The 21,205-nt window shown below is 34.1% G+C and overlaps 1 protein-coding gene across 1 annotated transcript in view; it reads right to left on the bottom strand.

Moving 5' to 3' along the window:
• Nucleotides 1–21,205, bottom strand: part of LOC106099923 (T-box transcription factor TBX20-like) — a 64,666-nt gene that overhangs the window by 7,052 nt on the left and 36,409 nt on the right. The window contains exon 5 of the mRNA XM_013278614.1: nucleotides 4,633–4,868. Coding sequence (XP_013134068.1) covers nucleotides 4,633–4,868 — 236 coding nt within the window. The remainder of the gene's footprint in view (nucleotides 1–4,632; nucleotides 4,869–21,205) is intronic.

Here is a 21,205-nt window from a genome sequence, read left to right as displayed (position 1 = left end):
AATTAATGGCCACAGCCGCTATACCATGCTAATAACACCGTCCTCTGATTCCCACACGCCGCCAATTTATCATACTTATTGTCTGGCGATTTCGGACGTCAGCGAAGGAAGTCATTAGACTCGACTATGTTCGTTAAAGCGTTTATACCTGTATGTGGAAGTAAATTACTGTGGCGATTATTTTCGAGCTCTTTAAAAATCTAGCGGAGACAATGAGAATCTTAGAGATGGATGCTGATTTGCTCACATATAATTTTTCCGTGCTCGTTTCATTCGATGGTATATTCTGCAGGTAATGCTTTCTTTTTCATATTCTCTCGATTATTTACAGTTAACTTATGAAAGTAATCGATTGATTTGAAATCGCAAACCATTTAGTACAATGTAAACCAGTTTATATTACATAGTATAGTTAGACACATAAAATTGAATGATGGAGTAAATTTTAAATTATTACAGACATAGTGAGTAGAGTGTCCAATCAACAACGTTTTTTAGATTCGAAATTTCATATACCAATTTGTTCAGTAACGTTATACAAGAAATCGGTAAATTTAAAGTGTTAAATACTTAACACGAGAATCAAAAGCTTGTTATGCGTCTCTACTATTACATTTAATTTTTTATTAACATATTAGTTGAACCGGTTTAAAATCTTAACATTCAAGGAGCGGACGGTATGCGACCTGACAGATGTTAAGTGTGGTCACTTTGTGAGATAACATCGTATTCGTTGAACTGAATTTGATCGACACGTGAGTTCGGTAGCCGATGCTGACATCTCTATAATATACGCAAGAGAGTGACCACAATTTCGAAATAAATGTGGGACATGTGGAGTTATTTATTTTAATACTATCAAAGTAATAAAAATGCCCGGATCTTCATCTCCTGTCGAAGATTTATCATAGGAATTGACATAAGACTAGGTGACCTTTATCTACTTACTTACTCATAAATGGGGTAACCCTATTGCTGCTTTCTATAAAAAATAACCATCTGGCAACCTAGTGTACAAAGTAAAAATGTTACTTTGTAACAGACATGTCTCAGTTGAACGGGAACTGAGACGCGAGGTGAAGCGTGCGGGGTGGGGGCGGGAGTCGGCCAGCTAATTGCCTCGATAACATCTGGAATTAGCCTTCAATCACTCCGCGCTCGACTATCAACGCCGCTTCCTACCACATCGACGGACGCCGACACCGACACCGACAGCGACTATCAATTAATACAAATCGGTAGCCGTGTACTGACGCGATCCCAGATTGAATTATTAATAGATTCAATAATTCTGTCCATCACGTTAGCTACGGATGTACTGTGAGAATATGACTCAGTCTGAATTAAACTTTTGAAATACCATTGAATATTAAAGCGATGAAAGTCAAATGCATGAAATTCTAATACGTTACAAATTACGTCGGTATTAAATAATCTTAGCATTGGACGTTTATTATTATTTATTCCGTAATTATGTTTATAACTTTCAACGATAGATATGTTGAACAAATACAACAAATCACTTCAATACAAACTATAAAAGTCATCGTAATTATTTAGCTATTCAGATAACAGATAAAGCGCTGTAATTAAAGACACAGCAGTATCAAAATGTCATTCGTACTATGAACTATGAATTAATTTTTCGAATAGTTAATAAATAAATAACACTAGTTTGTATCCACATTCCTGACAAATAAACAAACACCTGATAATTATATCAACGGATATAACTAAAGGCAATTTAACACGTCATTGAAGGCTCGACGAAAATTACCATGAGTTTTCGACACTCGACGATCGAAGCGAGAATAATTCGAGTTGAGCGTGTTGGCAAGATGGCCGCGGGCGAGCGGTCCGAGGCATCGCACCGATGGCCGGATAATAGAAAATGCGCTTTAATTTGTCGTTTAGGACATAATGAGCGCAGGCCCTGTGATTACGCGCCGACGCCGCGGGCTCGCACCTCTGCCCGCCCCGCACTGCCCCGCTATCCCCGCGACCGCGCAGACGTGCCCGTCGAAATATAGAGGCCAACCTTAAATTAAAATTCACATAACCTTCGCCCATCTTGAATGAACTGACTTATTTTGGGAAGTTAGTCTTTTATTTAGTTAGCGATATTCATAAGAACAAAATTATGCATTTTGTATGTTATAAATTTATATTTTCGTAAACAATAAGTTTCTGATACACTTTTAAAATGATATTTAAAAATTAACCTCAGAAATTGAAACCTTAGATGTACCTTTAAAGTAAATTTATCATTAGAATGACACTTATCATTATGTTTCAATATTTGTCCGTGAAGTTTTTTTTTTTTATTTAAGAGTAAAAAAAAGAACAATATTTTTAATTGACCAATTTATGAACAATAGTAGTGGTAAGTGTATGTAAATCGGCTCGCGGCAATCTCTAGCCTCTAGACCTCGACCACCTTTACATTTAATAAGTAGAAAACGGTATTTTGCTACATTATTCTGCACTTGTAAGTTGTTATTGCTTAGAGAAAACAACCAACAACCTATCAATTACCTGACGCGTTAAAATATATCGGTAACTTGTAAACTCTAGTACCGTTTTTGTTTAACTATAAAATAACTGTCTGTTATTATCACTGGTTCATTTTACTGCTCATTTGAAGTATTTATTTTAATAATAATAAGCCACGTCTAAATTTAGTTGTACATAATATTATTCCTACACTAAGCATTGCAATTGGAGTCAAAAGCTAAAACTATGCTAAAAAGAGGAATTTGTATTTTTGTATGTAATGTGTAAACTCCAAAACTGCTGAACTGATTTAGAAAATAATTTGCCAATAGAAAACTAAGGTATGACTATGTAATATAGGCTATTTCCATTACGATTTTTTAGTATTCAAAAGCTAGTTTACGAAAATAACTATATCTTAATCTTCCATATAGTAAATCCATCAGTAACATTGAACGGTTAGGAATCAGATAAAGCTCTGAATAGTTCCCACGACATCCTCTACCGTTATACCGGAACTACGATACAGTAGCGTTGCATTGCTGTGTTACTACCGACGTTATTTCAACCGCCCACCTCAAACGACGCATTGGATACGTATTTTGTCAATAGCGTAGAATTATTGACGGTGACCACAAATTGATAATAGTTGCATTTTTAATATTTCTGAGGAAATTGCTATAATGCCAGTTAAACACGTAAGTTAGGGCAATATTTTGATAAAACCTAGAATATGAAGTAAAAAATAATTTATGCTGGGTTTCTAAAGTTTCGACATATTTTGTTATTAAGCGATTTATTAGTGTTAAGTTGGCCTATGTTTCAATGGAACAAACTAAAGATATATAGTTTCGTAACACGTTTCATGAATTTATTGAACTAAAACGTTAACGAATGGTTAAAAGTAACTGGGAAACCGGTCATTAATGAATTTAATTCGATTCTTTATCCGATTGCAGTTAAAGTTACATTCTAATATTACCCAGTAAACTATACGCATCATTAGACGCTATATTGATTTGCGATTGTGGTTTTTGGGTATTCGATATTGTTGTGGTTGAAGAATTTTATAACAATTGTTGTCTCTAGCTAATTGAGACGACAAAGATTTATATGATTAGCACGTTTTTGCTACTTTTATAGGAAACATTAAACAAATTGTCTGTTGTCTATAAACACAAAACACGCAAAATTATCATTTTACAAAGAAGTAACGCTATAAAACTTTAATACCATTGACATTCAATACATTTATCGCTATAATAAAATAGGGAAGATAATGAAGTATATCACAATATCTAGTAATAAAATATGCAGTTTATTAACAAATTAATTAGAGGATAACATTGTATAAAGAGTTAAAGGTCATAGGGCTTTAGTTAAAATATCCTGCGTTTTATTACACTTCAGTATCGTTAAATTAATAAATGTGGTAGGGAAATAGACTATTATTTGACTATTAAATTAATAGCAGTGTTATTTGATAAAGTAATATAAGGATTTCCACCCTTAATCCAACGAAGCTTTTTGTAGCAAAAAATATTATATACTACAAGAACCCTAAAATCAAAATCTCACCTACTTTTCTCTAAACTAGTTCAATAGATTTTTTTAAATTTTTTGTTCGTCACACTGGAAACTTTGGAATTAATGCCCTAATTTAAGTTCCTTTCTCTTTATCACCCTTTTCTTAAGAAGAGGATGGGAACGAGAAGTGGATTTGACAATGGAGATGCATAGGAAGGGGAAATATCCTCTTTATGTGCGTCTCCTCCTTCGGATAAGGGTAAGCAACGTATCTGCAATTGCGGATGTCTATGGGCAGCCGTCGCTTCGCCATTTTGGCGGATTCAGGTTGCCACCTTATGTTATAAAAAAAAAATTAAGTTAACAACGTGCAGCGCAGATCAAGTTTACGAAATCTAAATTATCAAGATTACTGCAATTCAAATTAGTAGAATAGAAATTATAAGGGCCTGTCCCACTAAATTGTAAATTGTCTGATAACATTCCAACGTGTAAGATGTGTGATGGAAACATCGGATTTTGTTACCTTATCTAACAGTGACTTAATTTTGATGCTATTTGAGCCTCTATCAGCCAATAGTGGGACAGCCCTTAGTAATAATTGTAGCTTACCTATCGAAATCTGTGAGCCGCGAGGAATCTCTGAACCCTTTGGCGAATGGATTGGAATCTATTTTGAGCTTGGTGATGAGCTGGTTCTGGTAAGCGGTAACGGCGGTGAACACCGTCTCCGGGAACACGAAGGTCCTGTGCTGCTCGCGGGATAGATCCGTTATAGGCCCTCCGCCTTCACGCACTTTCACCAGGTGGATTCGAGGCTGGTAGCGATGCATTGAGTTTAACACGATCTGTGGAGTGTTACATACTGTTAGAAATCACAAAATTTTGGGATTATCAATGAAAGGGGTAATAGAAACAAGAACTATAGCTACTGTATTTTTTTATAGAAATAATAACATATTATTCTAAATGTAACAGGGGTTTATTATTCTATCTATCTATCTATACTATTATAATAAAGCGTAAACACATACTTCTTTGTTGCCTAAGATGTCAGCAATTACAGCATTTTTGTCAATAATTATTTTTTTAATAAAAAGCCCTATACTTGCATCATGCTTTAGGCTATATATTTTAACGCTATTAAAATTACGGGGTAAATCTTTTAGATATAAATCCTAATGTGGGAAAGAGACCATAAGTTGCTGCCAACATCAAGGAAGCAAGGTTGTCATCATGTCATGTCATCTTGACATTTGCAATTAATAATTTGACATATTTGAACAATAAAATACATTTTTCATAATTTCATGCGGATGAAGCAGAACTGGAACAGCTAGTCTGATTTAAAAGGGTAAACATCATATTATTAAATACAGTCGCAGGCAGCATTGTATACAGGTGAGTACTGGCATACGGCCAATTAATTACACAAATGTACACAGGTATCTATTATGATATCGTCGGTGATTTCTCATCATATTGTAATGAATTGTCGGCTGGGAGATGAGACGCGCCGATACGCCACTACGCGCTGATGATATAATTAACCCAACATAATTAATTTGCTTTTTATAATTATGTACCAGTGTTAATTTAGCCGGCTTCCCTTTTAGGCTCGTCTTGTCTGATGTGGTAGATAATTAAATACGCTGTAATTGAAGTGCAGTTACAGTATGTGCATATAAAATTATAATTAACTTTTGTGCTTATATCATGTCAATTAAAAGGTGTAGAAACCCTTAAACTAAACTAACTAACTTTAACAGTGGTAGTGCCCGCTTTAACATCTTAGCACTGCAGGGCCGGCACGCCCGGTGTAATACCACGACCACACAGAAGACAGGCGTGGAATGGAAGTAATTCCGTGTTTCGTCTGACGAGTATGGTGCCGGAGGCCTAATTTAAGTCTCTTACTCCTTACCACCCTTTTCTCATAAGGAGAGGATGGAAAAAATTGACAGTGGAGGAGATGCATAGGAAGGGGTAGTGTCCTCTTTATGTGCGTCTCCTCCTCCGTCGGATAAGGGTGGGCAACGCATCTGCAATCGCGGATGTCTATGGGCAGCGGTCGCTGCGCCATTTTGGCGGATTCGGATGGTCGCTTGTTCATTTGCCACCTTATGATATAAAAAAAACATAGAGACGGGATAAATACATAATTTTATGAATAACAAAGTAATGATTGCTTTATTTAGAATGTTTTCGTGTCCATAGAACGTGGAAGAAACTAGGGGAGGTCTATGTCGAAGGACAACGTGACACGCAACTGGATGCAAGAAAATGAAAATGTACATATATACTTTACTTAAAAAATACTTTTATATTAAACTTTAACTATTTATATTGTTACTAGCTTTCGCCCGCGACTCCGTCCGCGTGGAATTATAAAAAAACAAAAGTAGCCTATGTGTTCTTCCAGACTATGCTCTACGTCTATGCCAAATTTCATTGAGATCCATTCAGCCGTTTAGGCTACAAACTCTAACAAACATCCATCCATCCATCTAAACATTCGCATTTATAATATTAGTTAGATTAATAAGTTGTAAATATTGTAATATGACAGTGAATAAAGAATTTATCTATCTATCTATCATGTCCATGGAATGTCTTCGTTTCTCTTCTGAAATCGTTGAAAGAAAAAACATTGAGTCACAATTTGAAAATTGTGTAATAATTCAAGGGTACTACTATAAAACGGTTTAATATTGTGTTAGCATCAGCGAACATAAATATCATTGTTATAGTATTAAAACCGTACACAAATCCGCTCTGGCTTTTCACGCCCTAAGGTTTCAGTGCATTAGTAAAACAAGATTTACCTTGTTGTGTGCACTGTTTATGTTTACACGTAGGTATTGCGAGGTGATTACACGACGAAAGGCTTGCTTACGTATCGATAACGCCTTGCTGTGTAATAAGGCATGTTTTAAAAATAAAATAAAGTAGATTATACGAGTGCTGTACTGCATCCCGAGTCGCCTATAACAAGCTTATCGTCAGCTCATGGCGACTACGAACTGCTTGTGTGCAACTTAAAATGTTGCTGTTTAATTAAATTCAAGGATGACATTATGTAACTAGCTGTTCCCATGCGACTTCATCCGTATGAAATTAAAAAAAAAACATTTTATTGCTCACTTTTGTCAAATTATCAATTTCAAATGTCAAAATCACATGACAAGATGTCAAACCATGGCAACCTTGCTTCCTTAATGTTGGCAACAACTTATGGTCTCTTTCCCACATTAAGATTTTTATCCAAAATATTAACGGCGTGAAAATATATAGCCTAAAGCGTGTCGTAAGCGTAGGGTTTTTTTTTATTTAAAAAGGAGTTATTCGAAAATATGCAGTGATTGCTGACATCTTAGGCAACAAAGATGTTTATTATATTAGTATCGATGTTATTTATGTAGGTAATTGCTTCGCTCTTAAATTCAAAGTGAATTGTGGCTTGAATAGTTGAACAGATGTCAAAAGTCATGATGTACATTTCAACACGCTCGTTTTTTCTTTTATGAGGATTCCATTAGCGGCCACGCTTCGCGGATTGTCGACCGCTGTAATCAGACACCCGCACATATAAAGCTGCTCAACACCTAGCAACATTCAGTACAATTAAACTCAATACGCGACACACATTAAGGAACCCTGTACACTAGTATTTTTATCGAACAATAGTTTAATCAGGCACTGCACCGGTATGAACATGTAGGTATAAGTTTTTGGTATGACAGCCCAATCCTGTCAAATAATCAGCCGATAACAATTCTATAGTCTATGGGGAACCTAATACTCTCTATCGATTTAGCGACAAAACTGATTTAAAAAAACAAATGCCAATCATTTGCGACTTATACTCAAGACTAGCATATTAAGTATCGCACTCAGATTTGCTTAATCTATTTAAACAAAATAAATTCGATTTAACTTCTCTCGTGTGTCTAAATGTAGTCTACAAGTTAAATACATCCATGACTATTGTTGATATATATATGTATGTTGTGTGTATGGGTGCAGCGGCCGGGGATTCGAACGTGCAGGGCGTGTCCGGCGTCATTACCGCGCCTTTCTAATTTCAGCACCTGCGCCTAATGAATTATCACACGCGCTGCGAGTCTCTGCTCTTGGTTTATTTTTAATATTAATAATTACAGCCTTGATGATATAGATTAGTTACTGATATCATAAAATCAATGTTAATGTGTTAAATTTGATATCCAATGTTTTAATTCTTTAATCAAAAGCAACGATTTAATTACAGCTACCCTTATCAAATTATGTTTAAATAATTGAATCCTTCGCTTCTCCATTGCCTCAGTTCTATCAAATGCAAACATAAAATTATAATCAACTAGCTTTCGCCCGCGACTTCGTCCGTGTGAAATTAAAAAATAATATAAAACATAGCCTATGTTACTCATCGACAACATAACTTTTTAATAGTGAAAGAATTTTTTAAATCAACTCAGTAATTCGAGTTATTTCATTACAATCAATCAAACAAGTTTTCCTCTTTATAATATTAGTATAGATGTATATTATATACTTACATACATTACCTTCAAAGATAGTAGTAATTCGGTAATAAAAATTTTTTCGAGGGCATGGCTGTGCCCGTCGTGGAAAGCAGGGTATGATGTCAATAGGCAAATTAATATCACAACGAGCAGTAATCGTAGTAAACATTTAAAATACAAATTAAAAAATTTAAATGTATCACTTCTAGGTTGTCTAGTTATTAGCCTAATAACTAGTCAGCTAGTTTTTAGCTTCAGAAATCCAGTATAAACAACTTTGATCTACTTATTTGATGAAATATTAAAATAACTAGGTACTGAGCGATGACACGGCTCTGTGAAGGGATAAGGACAACCCACAATGCTCCCTCTTGAAAACTAATTGAAGGAAACTAATCTTTAACGTGTTGGCGGTAAGATAACATATAGCTTGATGATGTTAGGTCGTTCATAGACGTTGTGCGGTGGGGGCGTTGGGTGTGACGTAGGGAGGAGCGGAACATGGCCGACGGTGGGGCCAGTCGGCTTCCGATCGTCGAGTCGGCAGTATGTCTTGTGCAAGTTTCTTAATACACAATAAATAATGTTTTAAAATTAGAGATTGAAGAATGTATACTTGATGTTATCACAGTAGTTTAGACTTGTGTAATTATTTTTATAAATCATACAGAAAAATCAATTTAAAATTAATTACCTGTAATAAAACGTCATTAAATGATTGATTTAAAATGTTATCGTGCCTTGCCTCGATATGCACGCATATGTAGAGTTACTTTTAAAAGAAAATTTACAAACACTAATCTTTAACTAAATTTACCACAAATTCGTTGTTCAGTAATTCCAAAATGTTTAGACAGGAACGGTTAGATTGTGGCGATAGAGTTTTGACGGGCTTAAGCAGGTATTTGTAAACGGCCACCGAGCGACGAACGGACAGACGGCTCGTCAATAAGCCCCGTGGATGTTTCGATTAGCGCGCCGGCCGCGGATTACGAAGGATTTTCGCCTGCGCGCAAACAAATTGCCTCCATTTGTAGCCACCGCGCGACGTGTTCCGTCCTTTGTAGCTAAAACACTTGATAAATTTAGGTTTAATCTTTCGTACAATTTGAAGTCGATGTAAGCTATTACACTCGTAGATACCTGTTTGTCTAATCGCGTGATAATCAAAACTATTTTATAAATTTAATTGACAATTTTTCATAACTCTATGTCTACTTAATCATTTATAACGCAAATATTTTGATGTAGTTAAAAAACTATATAAAAAAGTTGTAATTTATTAATATCATAAAGCAAGGAATATTAATTGAATCTTGAGTGTCGCTTACCTACTAAAATGAAATAAATGTAGATATACGCTTTGCTAGTGTTCCACATGTCGTCGACACGCGGCCGCTGCGGGATGCGGGGGCGAGCAAGGATACTCGCGCACGTAAATCTCAACCTTGTTTTAGAATACAATTTTATTTTACCTACTTTTATTATCTCGCAATCTCTTCCAATTTTTAGTTCTATTGCTATAATGTTGTCATGTTAAAAACAATAAAATAAAGCATTAAGACACCCGTGTTATTGTATAATTTAATACGCGATTAAAGCATTACGGGGCAACATTCAACAGTAATTTTAAAATTTAGCCACAAATATTTACAAAAGTAATACCTTAAAAGGACCCAAATTTGAAATAAGCTCAACTAAATAGCCATAACCTAATATCAAATAAAATTGTATCATAATTTCAACAAAAGACTCAAGATCAAAATATTGTGATAGCCCAAACGGATTAGCAATATGTGGGCAAGCTTGACTTTAAATTAATCGAATAAAATATCTGGAATTTATAACTTAATACAAGTGGTGCGCGACTGTCCCGGTCATTGAGTAAGTCAACATCGGTAAGCGATGAGAAACGATGCCTTAAAGTAGCGGATTTCTCGACTTACCGATCCTTCGTTGGAGGAGATTGTACATGTATGACATCGCGGCCATAAATACGAAAAATATTATCCTTTAAGCAAATATTAAGGATATACTTTACGGTATATTTTGCCATTTTTGTTTCTCAATTACACTTGCGATGTATGTAGGTACTTGTATGATGTTTCATTTATTCAACTTGTTTTTAAAACTGTAAATTTGTATTTTATTTTATTTGCTGTTTATAGATTGTGGTATAAAACAATCTTTGGACCACATTTAAAAATTGTAAGAATAAAGTTTCAATACTAAATTAGTTAAGCGACTCGAGTCAACGTGTAATTCAAGTAATTTCGAAATAAGCCCGATTTCTTAAAGCTGTAAATTAGTTTATACCAGACTATGGCTTAGTAAATCTTAAATGGAACAAATAAAACATTTACTTCTGTTGGGTGGTCGCCATTTTATTCTGGAGGACGCGGATCAAATCCCTCTTGCGCGTTGTTTTTTTTTTCAGAAGTTAGGAGGGATTAAATAACTTAACGGTAGGTAAGCCACATGTTACTTTTGTCCTAAAAAGACCGGATGAAAACAAATTTAAACTACTAATTTTGGTGCACTTTTATTACTTTTTAAAACTCAATTATTCTTCAAGTCATCATCCGCTCACTGTACTGAAGGGCTCGGAGTCTACCCTAAGTGATATTTCATGAAATAAGTACTACATTACTAGATGTTGCCCGCCATTCCGTCTGTGCGGAATTAAAAAATAAATGGCCTATGTCTTCCTCCAGTCTATATTCTGCAACTATCCCAAATTTCATCAAGATCCGTTGAACCGCTACGGAGATACTTTCTAACAAACATCTATGCATCCATCTATACCTTCGCATTTATAATATTAGTAAGAATTTTGCAATATCAGATTTGTGTAGGAAAAGAATAAAAAAACTCACGTCTTTACTAAAACTAGTTGTTACCTGCACAGTAGGCAAATAAAATAACAGAAACCAAATTAAATTAATACTTTTTTTGGAATATGAGTAAAAAGTGGCAACATAAAATTTTGCATGTTAGGCTGACACGTTGTCTAAAACATGGTGAAACTAAATATACCTTTTATAAAGTTTTGAGCATTCAAATGTTTTTGATAAAACAATGTAAACCCTAAACCAAAGGCTTAAAGTTCCCTTTTCAATGTTGTGATTAAAACACACAAAGTTGTGCCGATGTGTTTCAATGTAGTGTATTTAGCCGAACACTACGTTTATGATCTAAGTCTACACAAAAGCGATAATTTGGTCTAATAATAGGATGGAAATTTATTATAAAATGAAACCATTTAAAACAATTAAACACAGTAACTTAACTAACTTAATAAATCCATTCATAACTCTATTGTGAGATATATCTAAACATACAAATATTACTTTAATACTTATTCTACAGTCAGTCACCTAATGATGTATAACATTCTAACTTGAATACAGCCGTTTAACGTGTTCCTTCAATGACGTTTTTATTACAACTTGGATAACGGTTCACATAACTCTGAAACATCGTAAATATTCCTATACAATACATAAATAACCCACAGGTACGCACAGTAACCTTTAATTTTATATTTAATACCATTTTATTAGTTAGCTTCCAATAAAATTCAAAAGTATCAGAAGCGAGGGGCGCGTAAACGTTCATCATAACCTCGCTAACGATAAACTGTATTCAAATAAAATAGTAAGTAATAAACAGAGTGACGCGGGCAATGAAACGAAGGCCTGGACACGACTGCGTCACCCAGGGTGCCGCGATAAACGTCACTTAAGAATGAAAAGAAGAAAAAAAGAACGAATTATATTAAAAAAAATAACCGACACCCGATCGGAATGAATGAGACGAGAAAGAGAGAAACAAACAGGGCCACAAATTGAAGTGAGAAATGCGTTGTCGTTGAGGCGCCCCGCGGGCCGTCCGCTCGCATTACGGCCTCGTGGCGTCTTAAGGTATCATTACAGCGTTTGATTAATACACGAACGCCTATCATGCCATCGCGTCATACCACCGCGCGGCAACCATAACTCTGCGCGATCACTTCTCCAACTAACAGAGATTTATTTGCATACAATACAAACTTAACGAGACCAGTGATCAAACCGAAACATTCCATCGTCATGTTCACTACTCGATACAATTTTCCTTAATATTACGCTTCTAGCTTTGCAATAACTGATTTTAATTTCAAACTAATCACGGATGCTATACGTATAGTATCACAAAGTTTATTTAATGTTTAAGAATAAAACAGCGTAATAAAAATAACTTTGTACTAATCATAAATAATAAGTTAATCTATCATCAGATAAACTGCGTATTATAAACAGAACTATAAGTTGTACAAACATGTTTGCTTAGATAAACATTGAGTAGGAATGAGTGATTTGTGGGTCAGTGTTTTGTCGTGAAATAACGAGTTGTTTCCCCGTGGGCCTCAATAAACTGTGATACTTTAGTACACGCGCGCCGACAATGGAGGTGACAACAGACTGACTCGTAAACAACGAGATGTACGCGCACAAAACAAACAAACATAACTCATATATGACTTAACAATATTCATAAGTCGAACGTCGAACGAAGATGGGGTTCTATTATGACCGCGGCCGCGACGCGACCGCCGCGGAAACTGGATTCTCAATGAAAGTGAGACCTTAATGGTAGCGGTTGATTTGATATTATTTATAATAATTTTATACAAATATTTACTTCTAACCATACTATCATTTATTATTAACAAGTAAATCATCTTTTCTACAGACTATTATTAAAACAGCTTTAATTTAATTTGTTTACAATCTTAACAATATTTTAAATTCGTATTATTTTTATTATTCGGATTGGTTTTTCTTAGATTTTAGCCTAAACTGCTGAACGCAAATTGAAATCGAAATGAAATTTGGCGTAGATGTAGAGGATAGTCTGAAAAAAACACATAGGCTACTTTTATTATTCCTCGCATACGTATGTGAAAGATTCTTCAGATTATCCATAAATTACTATAGATATTATAGTTATTATAGAAATTATTCTACAGAAAATAGATTCAGATGTTTCTTCATTTAGGAATATTCCTTTATCATATGCCATATAATGCATAACTTCGTTAAAATTCTTTCCAAATGATACGCGTTTCTCGTATTTGCTGCTTTTATCTTTTATACCGGACTATACGTTTAACTACGTAACATAAACAGTACGACCCTAAATTAGTGCGTTTTCTTAGTCTAGCGCTCTCGCCCTATGATTAGGAGTCATCTGCCGCAATAAGTTCGTCAAACTAATAACAAAGCTGGCAAAGATGAGACATGAATGCTCAGTAATATGTGAAATTATCCAGTTTGTGCATCGAGTCGGTTGTTTTGAGTGTAGTCTACAACTTGTGCGTGAAGTTAAGTATAACATCATACTAGTACTCGTAATATAAATGAGAAAGTTTAGATGGATGGATGGATGTTTGTTAGAGTTTGTAGCCTTAACGGCTGAACGGATTTCGATGATATTTGGTATAGACGTAGAGGATAGTCTGGAAGAAAACATAGGTTATTTATTTTTCTTTTTTTTAATACCACTTGGACGGAATCGCGGGCGAAAGCTACTTTATTAATACTTAACGTTTCTTGTTATAAAGGACTTTATATCTTTTCTAATGTCATATCAGTTTTACTGTTAAAATATTTATGTAAAACATGAGGGAAATACTTAATTGTTTTTTTATCAGTTAAACCTTTGGTGTAGTTAACCCTATTATAACGTGAATTGTGTTTAAATTATTTTTTTAATAAGAAAATATGATTGTCGCATAACTATATTAAAGTAATTTGACCAATAATTATCTATACTAATATAATAAAGACATAAGATTTGTATTTTTGTATGTATTATAATAACTCAAAAGTACTCGGCTGTTTTCAAATTTCTCTCACCGTTAGAAAGCTACGTTACCAGTGAGTAACATAGGTTATATTAATTTGGATTATGCCCAACCGTCACCTCGCTTTGTTCACATGTGAGGATAGATGAGAATAAAAAGCTTTAATACGTCCTGCCTTTTGCGACGAGGGGACGGTTGGAACTTTTTTATGTCATAGCGGTTCCATCAGACACCTTATTGGTGATAGTGGGACTAAAAGGTGGGACGGATAAAACTTTTTATTCTCATGGGACAGAGCCGGGTTACTGTTGGGAATAATCCATTAATTTCTCGCGGGCGAAGTCTCGACCAACAACTTGTCTCATTATAAAGTTAATATTGTTTTCAATACAATCAATTTGCCTCTAAAATAGTGTTTAATCTGCCTTATAGAGCAAAAGTCTGTATGGTGCATAATTATGGCGGAGTAAATGGTTTTATAAATGATTCTCCAGGTATCGAAGGCCGTTATTCTGGTAACGAGCGTCTCTGCGATCAGAGTGCGATCATTCTGCGGCCTTATAAAAACTAAAGCAACGCTTTCGATCGCACGTAAATGATCAATTATAAGCAATAAAACCACTGAACATAACTGAGCGCAAACACATCGATAGCCACACGGTACAATTTACAACGGATAAGTTTTTTACATTTCCTTTTCGAATTAAATTACTTTTATTTTATGCAAGGCAATCTGCATATGCATTAACATATGCTTAATACTGAATACATAAATCATAAGTTCATAAATTCATCTGCCTAGGTTAGTCTTCAGTACGTTTTTTTAAAAAAAATTAAAAGCATTTTTATTACGTGTTTCTAAGTAATCAAAGTAAGTAAGATTATTCTTAAGACTCAATAGAATTATTTGAAATTACGTATTTTATTAATTTAATTTCGTATTCAACTTTAACCCTCACCATCACAAATTAAAATCATTATACAGTATTCAAACATTTGGTCACCCTAGTAAATGGGCACCGGCCGCTTCCGCCGCTGCCCCACAGTATCCCATCCGATTGCCCTTATTATGACATAAAAATAATTCATGGGATCCTCTTCCCACAATGTATTAACAGCCGTTAACCGTGTTTGTGTTGCAAGGTACCGCCGCGTCCGTACCGCCTTTTGTTCGTAACGATACATTGTTATAAAATACAACTTGAATCAACCTCATAAATGATAACATATCCTTCAATATTGCATGCTGTTTTTATTTAGTTATAAAATATATTATGAAACGTATAGTGATCGTAGTGTTTTGGTTATCAATAAGTGTAATTCTAAGCTAGTTCAGTACAATACATTTACGTTAACTTAGTTAATTTTTTTCTAAATGTAAAATTAGATTCATATACAAAAAGAAGATAGTAATTGTATATTTAGCACGTAATTTTTACTGTTAATCATTATAGAATGATTTACTTACATTTAAGTACAAAATATGCACGAATATGAAATCACATGTAGCTCATAGCTATTTCCAAACAATAAGAATATAATGCAGTGATTTTTGAACGAACAGAATTTAAAAAAAAATGAATATAAATCCAGGACAGTTACAGGTCTAATAATAAAACGGAATATCCTGTACGGTGGTAATTTGGCGGACTTTGGCCACCAGGCGGCGTTATCGTCGCCGTCGGGAGAAAACCTGATGACATGTAAACATGGGTTATTAAGCCCACTTTACTATTGCTGTAAATGAGCGGCTCACGAACATTACATCTCAGTACACTTAACTATCGCAACAAATTGTTTTGAAAGTTTTTGAAATAAAGAAAACATGCAGTAGATTATTTAACTGTCCACTTCTCTGTCGAAATAATTATCTTCCTTTTCACACTGTTTGGAAAAAGAGACAATCATTTTGGTAGTTGTATCGCCAGTGGAAATGTACTTTAAGAAAAACCTTACAAGCTTTGTAAACAATTTTCATTATAAATGTAGCACTTAAACCTAAGTAATTTTATTACCAGCAGCAGCCCTTTATGTTAAAAAATACTGGTTTAATTAAATTGTGAATATATTAAGTGCTGATATTAGTTAAGATTTGAGTTTCTAGAAAAGTCAACACAAGTCCTATGTTTAAAGTCAGACTTAACATAATCGTTATGATATTGAACGCATTATAAATACTTCTATATCAAAACAAGTTGTATCAGAGGTGATCAAATTAATATAAATAAACATATACGATGTGTATGACATGCAGCGGTTATAAAACGACAGTAAAAGCGGGTTTATAAGCGACTGCGGGGGCGGAATCCAAGCGATAATTGGTGTAAGGTACCCGCGCAGGCGCCGCGGGAGGCCAAACAACGGGATAACTTATTAATTTATATTACGCTTCTAGACTTATTCACTACCAACATTCACCTGCCTTTATTTGTTTTTATAATGTTGGTACGAGTTAACGACGTGAAAATATCAACGGTGATAATTAAAAATACGAACGATCTGTAGGAATCGTTCATTAAGGCGCTGGGACGCATTTAATTTCAATGAGCTCAGTCGTGTTGCCTTAATGACCGAGATACGGTGATGCGATAAAATTATTGCAAAAGTGATTACATTGTAAGTTAAACGATGTTTTTATTGAATTATCCAATAGACTTTAAGTAGGCTGTTTTGTTGTGTCCTGGATTCGATTTAAGTACGAAATAATCTCGTAGTATTTTTTAAAGAATGTAACAAAATGTGTCATTTTTAGCAGCATATCGTTACATACATTTTTCATTCAGATTTACTCGCGTTAAGTATACATCATAATATAAGGATATTTTAAGAATATTCAGTCAGTATCTGTACGACAAAAGCGACCACTAATCGATTTCTTTGTGTGTTTTTATAAAATACATTTATATCTGTAGAAACTATCGAGAAGTGATCCATTCATATCTAACATCAACAAACATGAATAAAAATTGAATAATGTTCCCCCGCCCCTTGTTTCAGCGTCTTTAATTATTTTTATAAACGTCCGAAAAGCTTTCATAAATCATCGCAACAGTTAGTCATTAGTATCCGCCAATAAAACTAACAATTAACATATTTTCATTAATTTTAATGTTCGCTACAATGTACGGAGCACTTAATGTAAATATACGAATAACTATGTTAATCGCAGATTAAATTGTTGCATAACTTGTACTTGTAGTGCGTTTTCATTGCCATTTGTACAATAGCATGGTCATCCCTTTTATCCATGACTAGCTGTTTCCGTCCGGCTTCATCCGTATGAAATTATAAAAGCTTTATTTACATTTGTCAAATTTTCAATTCCAAATGTGAAGATTACCTTTACCATAATAACCTTGCTTCCTTACTGTAGCAGCTTCCTTTACTTATGGTCCCTTTACTACATGAAGGTTTTTTCCAATTTTTTTACCACTAAGTTTAATAGCCTGAAAATATATAGCGTAAAGCGTGTCGTAAGTGTAGAGCTTTTTAATAAATGAATAATTATTTAAGAATATGCTATGATTGTTCACATCCTACGCCACAAAGTCGTGTTCGTTTACCCCTTATTATATCAGTAGTAAGTAGTATAGATGAAAAAAAGTGAGAAATCGACATGGTTTGTACCGATGTTTCAATGTAGGAAACGGTTATACTTATTCAAGATTGCACTTTAAGGCTAGATGGGCAATTATTTTAATTTGTATTCAACAAAATGATGATATTATTTCTAACCGGAAACGGATAATATAAATTTTATTACGAAAAAATTAAGCTTACCTAGTTTATTAAATAGTTTCAAAGTTGTAAAACTCGCTACTCTGAACATTAATTATATTTCTTCTCAAATTATGACATGAAAATTACAATGTAAAATATTAATGAAGTTGATAGTTAAGTTTTTAATTTTTTTTTTTAAAAATACCATGAATTTTCAAGTTATTTGAATTTGTACATCTCTGTGATAGAACGGCAACTAAATTTAATTTTATTCTGCAAACTTCATGAAATTAACTTCATGAAACCTGATACAAGTTGTTCAAGCTTATAGAAGAAATCGCTATGAGTTTCTTGAAGGTACAACCAACAGTTACCAACATTGTCATATACCGTACTCAGTTTAGTCATAAAGGTACACAACATAGTAAAATGTGTTTAGATATCTGATAATATCAATAAATCTACACTAAGGGACTAGTTAAATATCTGTTAAATGATTGTGAATGAACAAATAAAGCTAACAATAGTAACAGAAACACCATTCTTAATTTTAAAAAATGTGTTTATCTATAACTATACTAATATTATATTATAAAGAGGAAAGATTTGTATTTTTCTATGTATTGAAATAACTCAATAACTACTGGGCCGGTTTTAAAAATTCTTTTACCATTAAAAAGCTACGTTATCAGTAAGTACCTTTTACAGTGCCAGCGTTAACATCTTAGCACTGCAGGGCCGGCACGCCCAGTGTAATACCACGACCACACAGAAGACAGGCGTGAAATGGAAGCAATTCCGTGTTTCGTCTGATGCGTGTGGTGCCGGAGGCCTAATTTAAGTCCCTTTTTCTGTACCACCCTTTTCTTATAAGGAGAGGATGCGAAGGGGAAGTGGATTCGACGGTGGAGGAGATGCATAGGATGGGGAAATATCCTCTTTATGTGCGTCTTCTCCTCCGTATAAGGGTAGGCAACGCATCTGCAATTGCGGATGTCTATGGGCAGCGGTCGCTTCGCCGTTTTGGCGGGTTTAGGTGTCCGCTTGCTCGTTTGCCACCTTATGTTATATAAAAAAAAAAAGTAACATAGGCTATACTTTTTATCATTTTATATTTTCACGCGGGCGAATTCGCGAGTAACAGCTAGTAATACATAGGTATTCCGGTACAATAGCGGGCCGTCGTCGCAGAGCTTTCGTGTCCTGTCGTGTTCCGCTCTGACCCTCAAGTAATCGCACGAACACTATTAGCTAGGTTTCATTTAACCCGACAATATGAAAAATGACCCCACTTTATATCAATCATTCCGGCGGTCAGCCCTCTTTCTTTTAATACAATAATTGGCAGCATTGAACGAATTACTGTACAGTTAAATTAATAACTCTGTTAGGCTTTGTAATATATTGCTAACTTTATCCAAATAAATAAGCTCTCGGAGTCGTTAATGTAATGTCCGTAATTATCTTGACCAATTCCTGTTCAATTCTACACTTTTTAAATGCATTTTTTATTTTATAAACAACTAGCTTTTTCCGTGCGACTGCATCCGCATGAAGTTATGAAAATTTTATTTGTCAAATTATCAATTACAAATGTCAAAAAACATGACATGATGACAACCTTGCTTCCTTGATGTTGGCAGCAACTTATGGTCTCTTTTTCACATTGGGGTTTTTAACCAAAATATTTATCCCTAAGTTTAATGGCGTTAAAATATAGCCTAAAGCGTGACGCTAGTGTAGGGCTTTGTATTAAAAAAAGCATTATTCAAAAACATTCTGTAATTGCTGATATCTTAGGCAATAAAGAAGTGTGTGTTTACGCTTTATTATAATAGTATAGATATATTAAGAAAACTTTTAATACATCTAATATTTAAACCATAAAGTCGTTCAATTGCTTTAATAAATAAATCAATTGAATATTAAAGTTCTCTTCAAAGTAAGATCTCTGCATATAAAACTTATAATCCAATGAGATCATAAAATGAATCTCTAATGCTGTTTACAATAAATATTTGATTACTTGTTTAAATCATTGTTAATTTTATATAACTCCAAGCACGAGGGGAGTCTGGAAACTAATTTGTAAACGATTAGCATTTAAATATAAAAGGTTAAAGACGTGAATGTAATTTTTAATATTAGTCGAATATCTTTTAAAAATCCAAAAGTTAAACGCCCACGTTCATTCACGTTTCTGGATAAAACAAATCACGTCTTCAGTTATTAGGTAACTAAGGGTTGGTAATCTAATTACCATAAATAAAGTCTCCTAAACGACGCCCATGTTATTCGATACAATATCTACTATGGTCCAATAATGCATAGAGTATTTCATCATCATCATCATCACCATCGTCCGCATTTATCTGCCTACTGTTGGATATAGGTCTATTATGTTATTTACTAATATTTCACATTTTTTCACAGTCAATCTACAATTAAAAACATTAAAAGTTCATCACCAGTGACCACGGTCTCAATGTTTCGATAACATTTAAACTCATAGCATAAAACTATTAATTAAAATAAAATTATGGCAATGATAACATTTACTAGTTCCTTTAATTATTGTTTATCTGTAAAATTTACTAAATTTTATACACAGACTTACAAGTGTTAGAACCCTTCAGTATTAGGATATTACTAATGAGTACACACTTTTAGAGTATTGTATTACACGACTAATAAATGCGGTTTATGTAAGCTCGTTAATGATTAATTTGTCGGTTTCATGGAGTTTTTGTTGAACAATTATAAGGCGAATGCGTGCGGTAGCTACTCGCGTGAACTTGTTCTATTCCACAAACACTACTGAACCTCAAAACCTTGCCCATTTATTTATTGTTAATTAGACATTCTCTATAAATTTTCGGCGACCTTTTCGACACTTTATGGCGGAAAATTAGTTATTGCTAACGTGAGGTTATTAAATTCTTTATATAGCATGGGAATAATTAATTTTTGTTTTAATTTGATTAATAATGAGTTATACTTTTAAAAACAAAACCGACTTCCAAACAAAATACACTAAAAACAAAACAAAATGCACTAAAAACAAAACAAAATACACCAAAAACAAAATATT

The sequence above is a fragment of the Papilio polytes genome, unplaced genomic scaffold (genome assembly GCF_000836215.1).
Source record: "Papilio polytes unplaced genomic scaffold, Ppol_1.0 DF824102.1, whole genome shotgun sequence".
Classification (NCBI taxonomy): domain Eukaryota; kingdom Metazoa; phylum Arthropoda; class Insecta; order Lepidoptera; family Papilionidae; genus Papilio; species Papilio polytes.
Note: the sequence above shows the minus strand (reverse complement) of the source record. Positions and strands in the feature narration are given on the sequence as shown.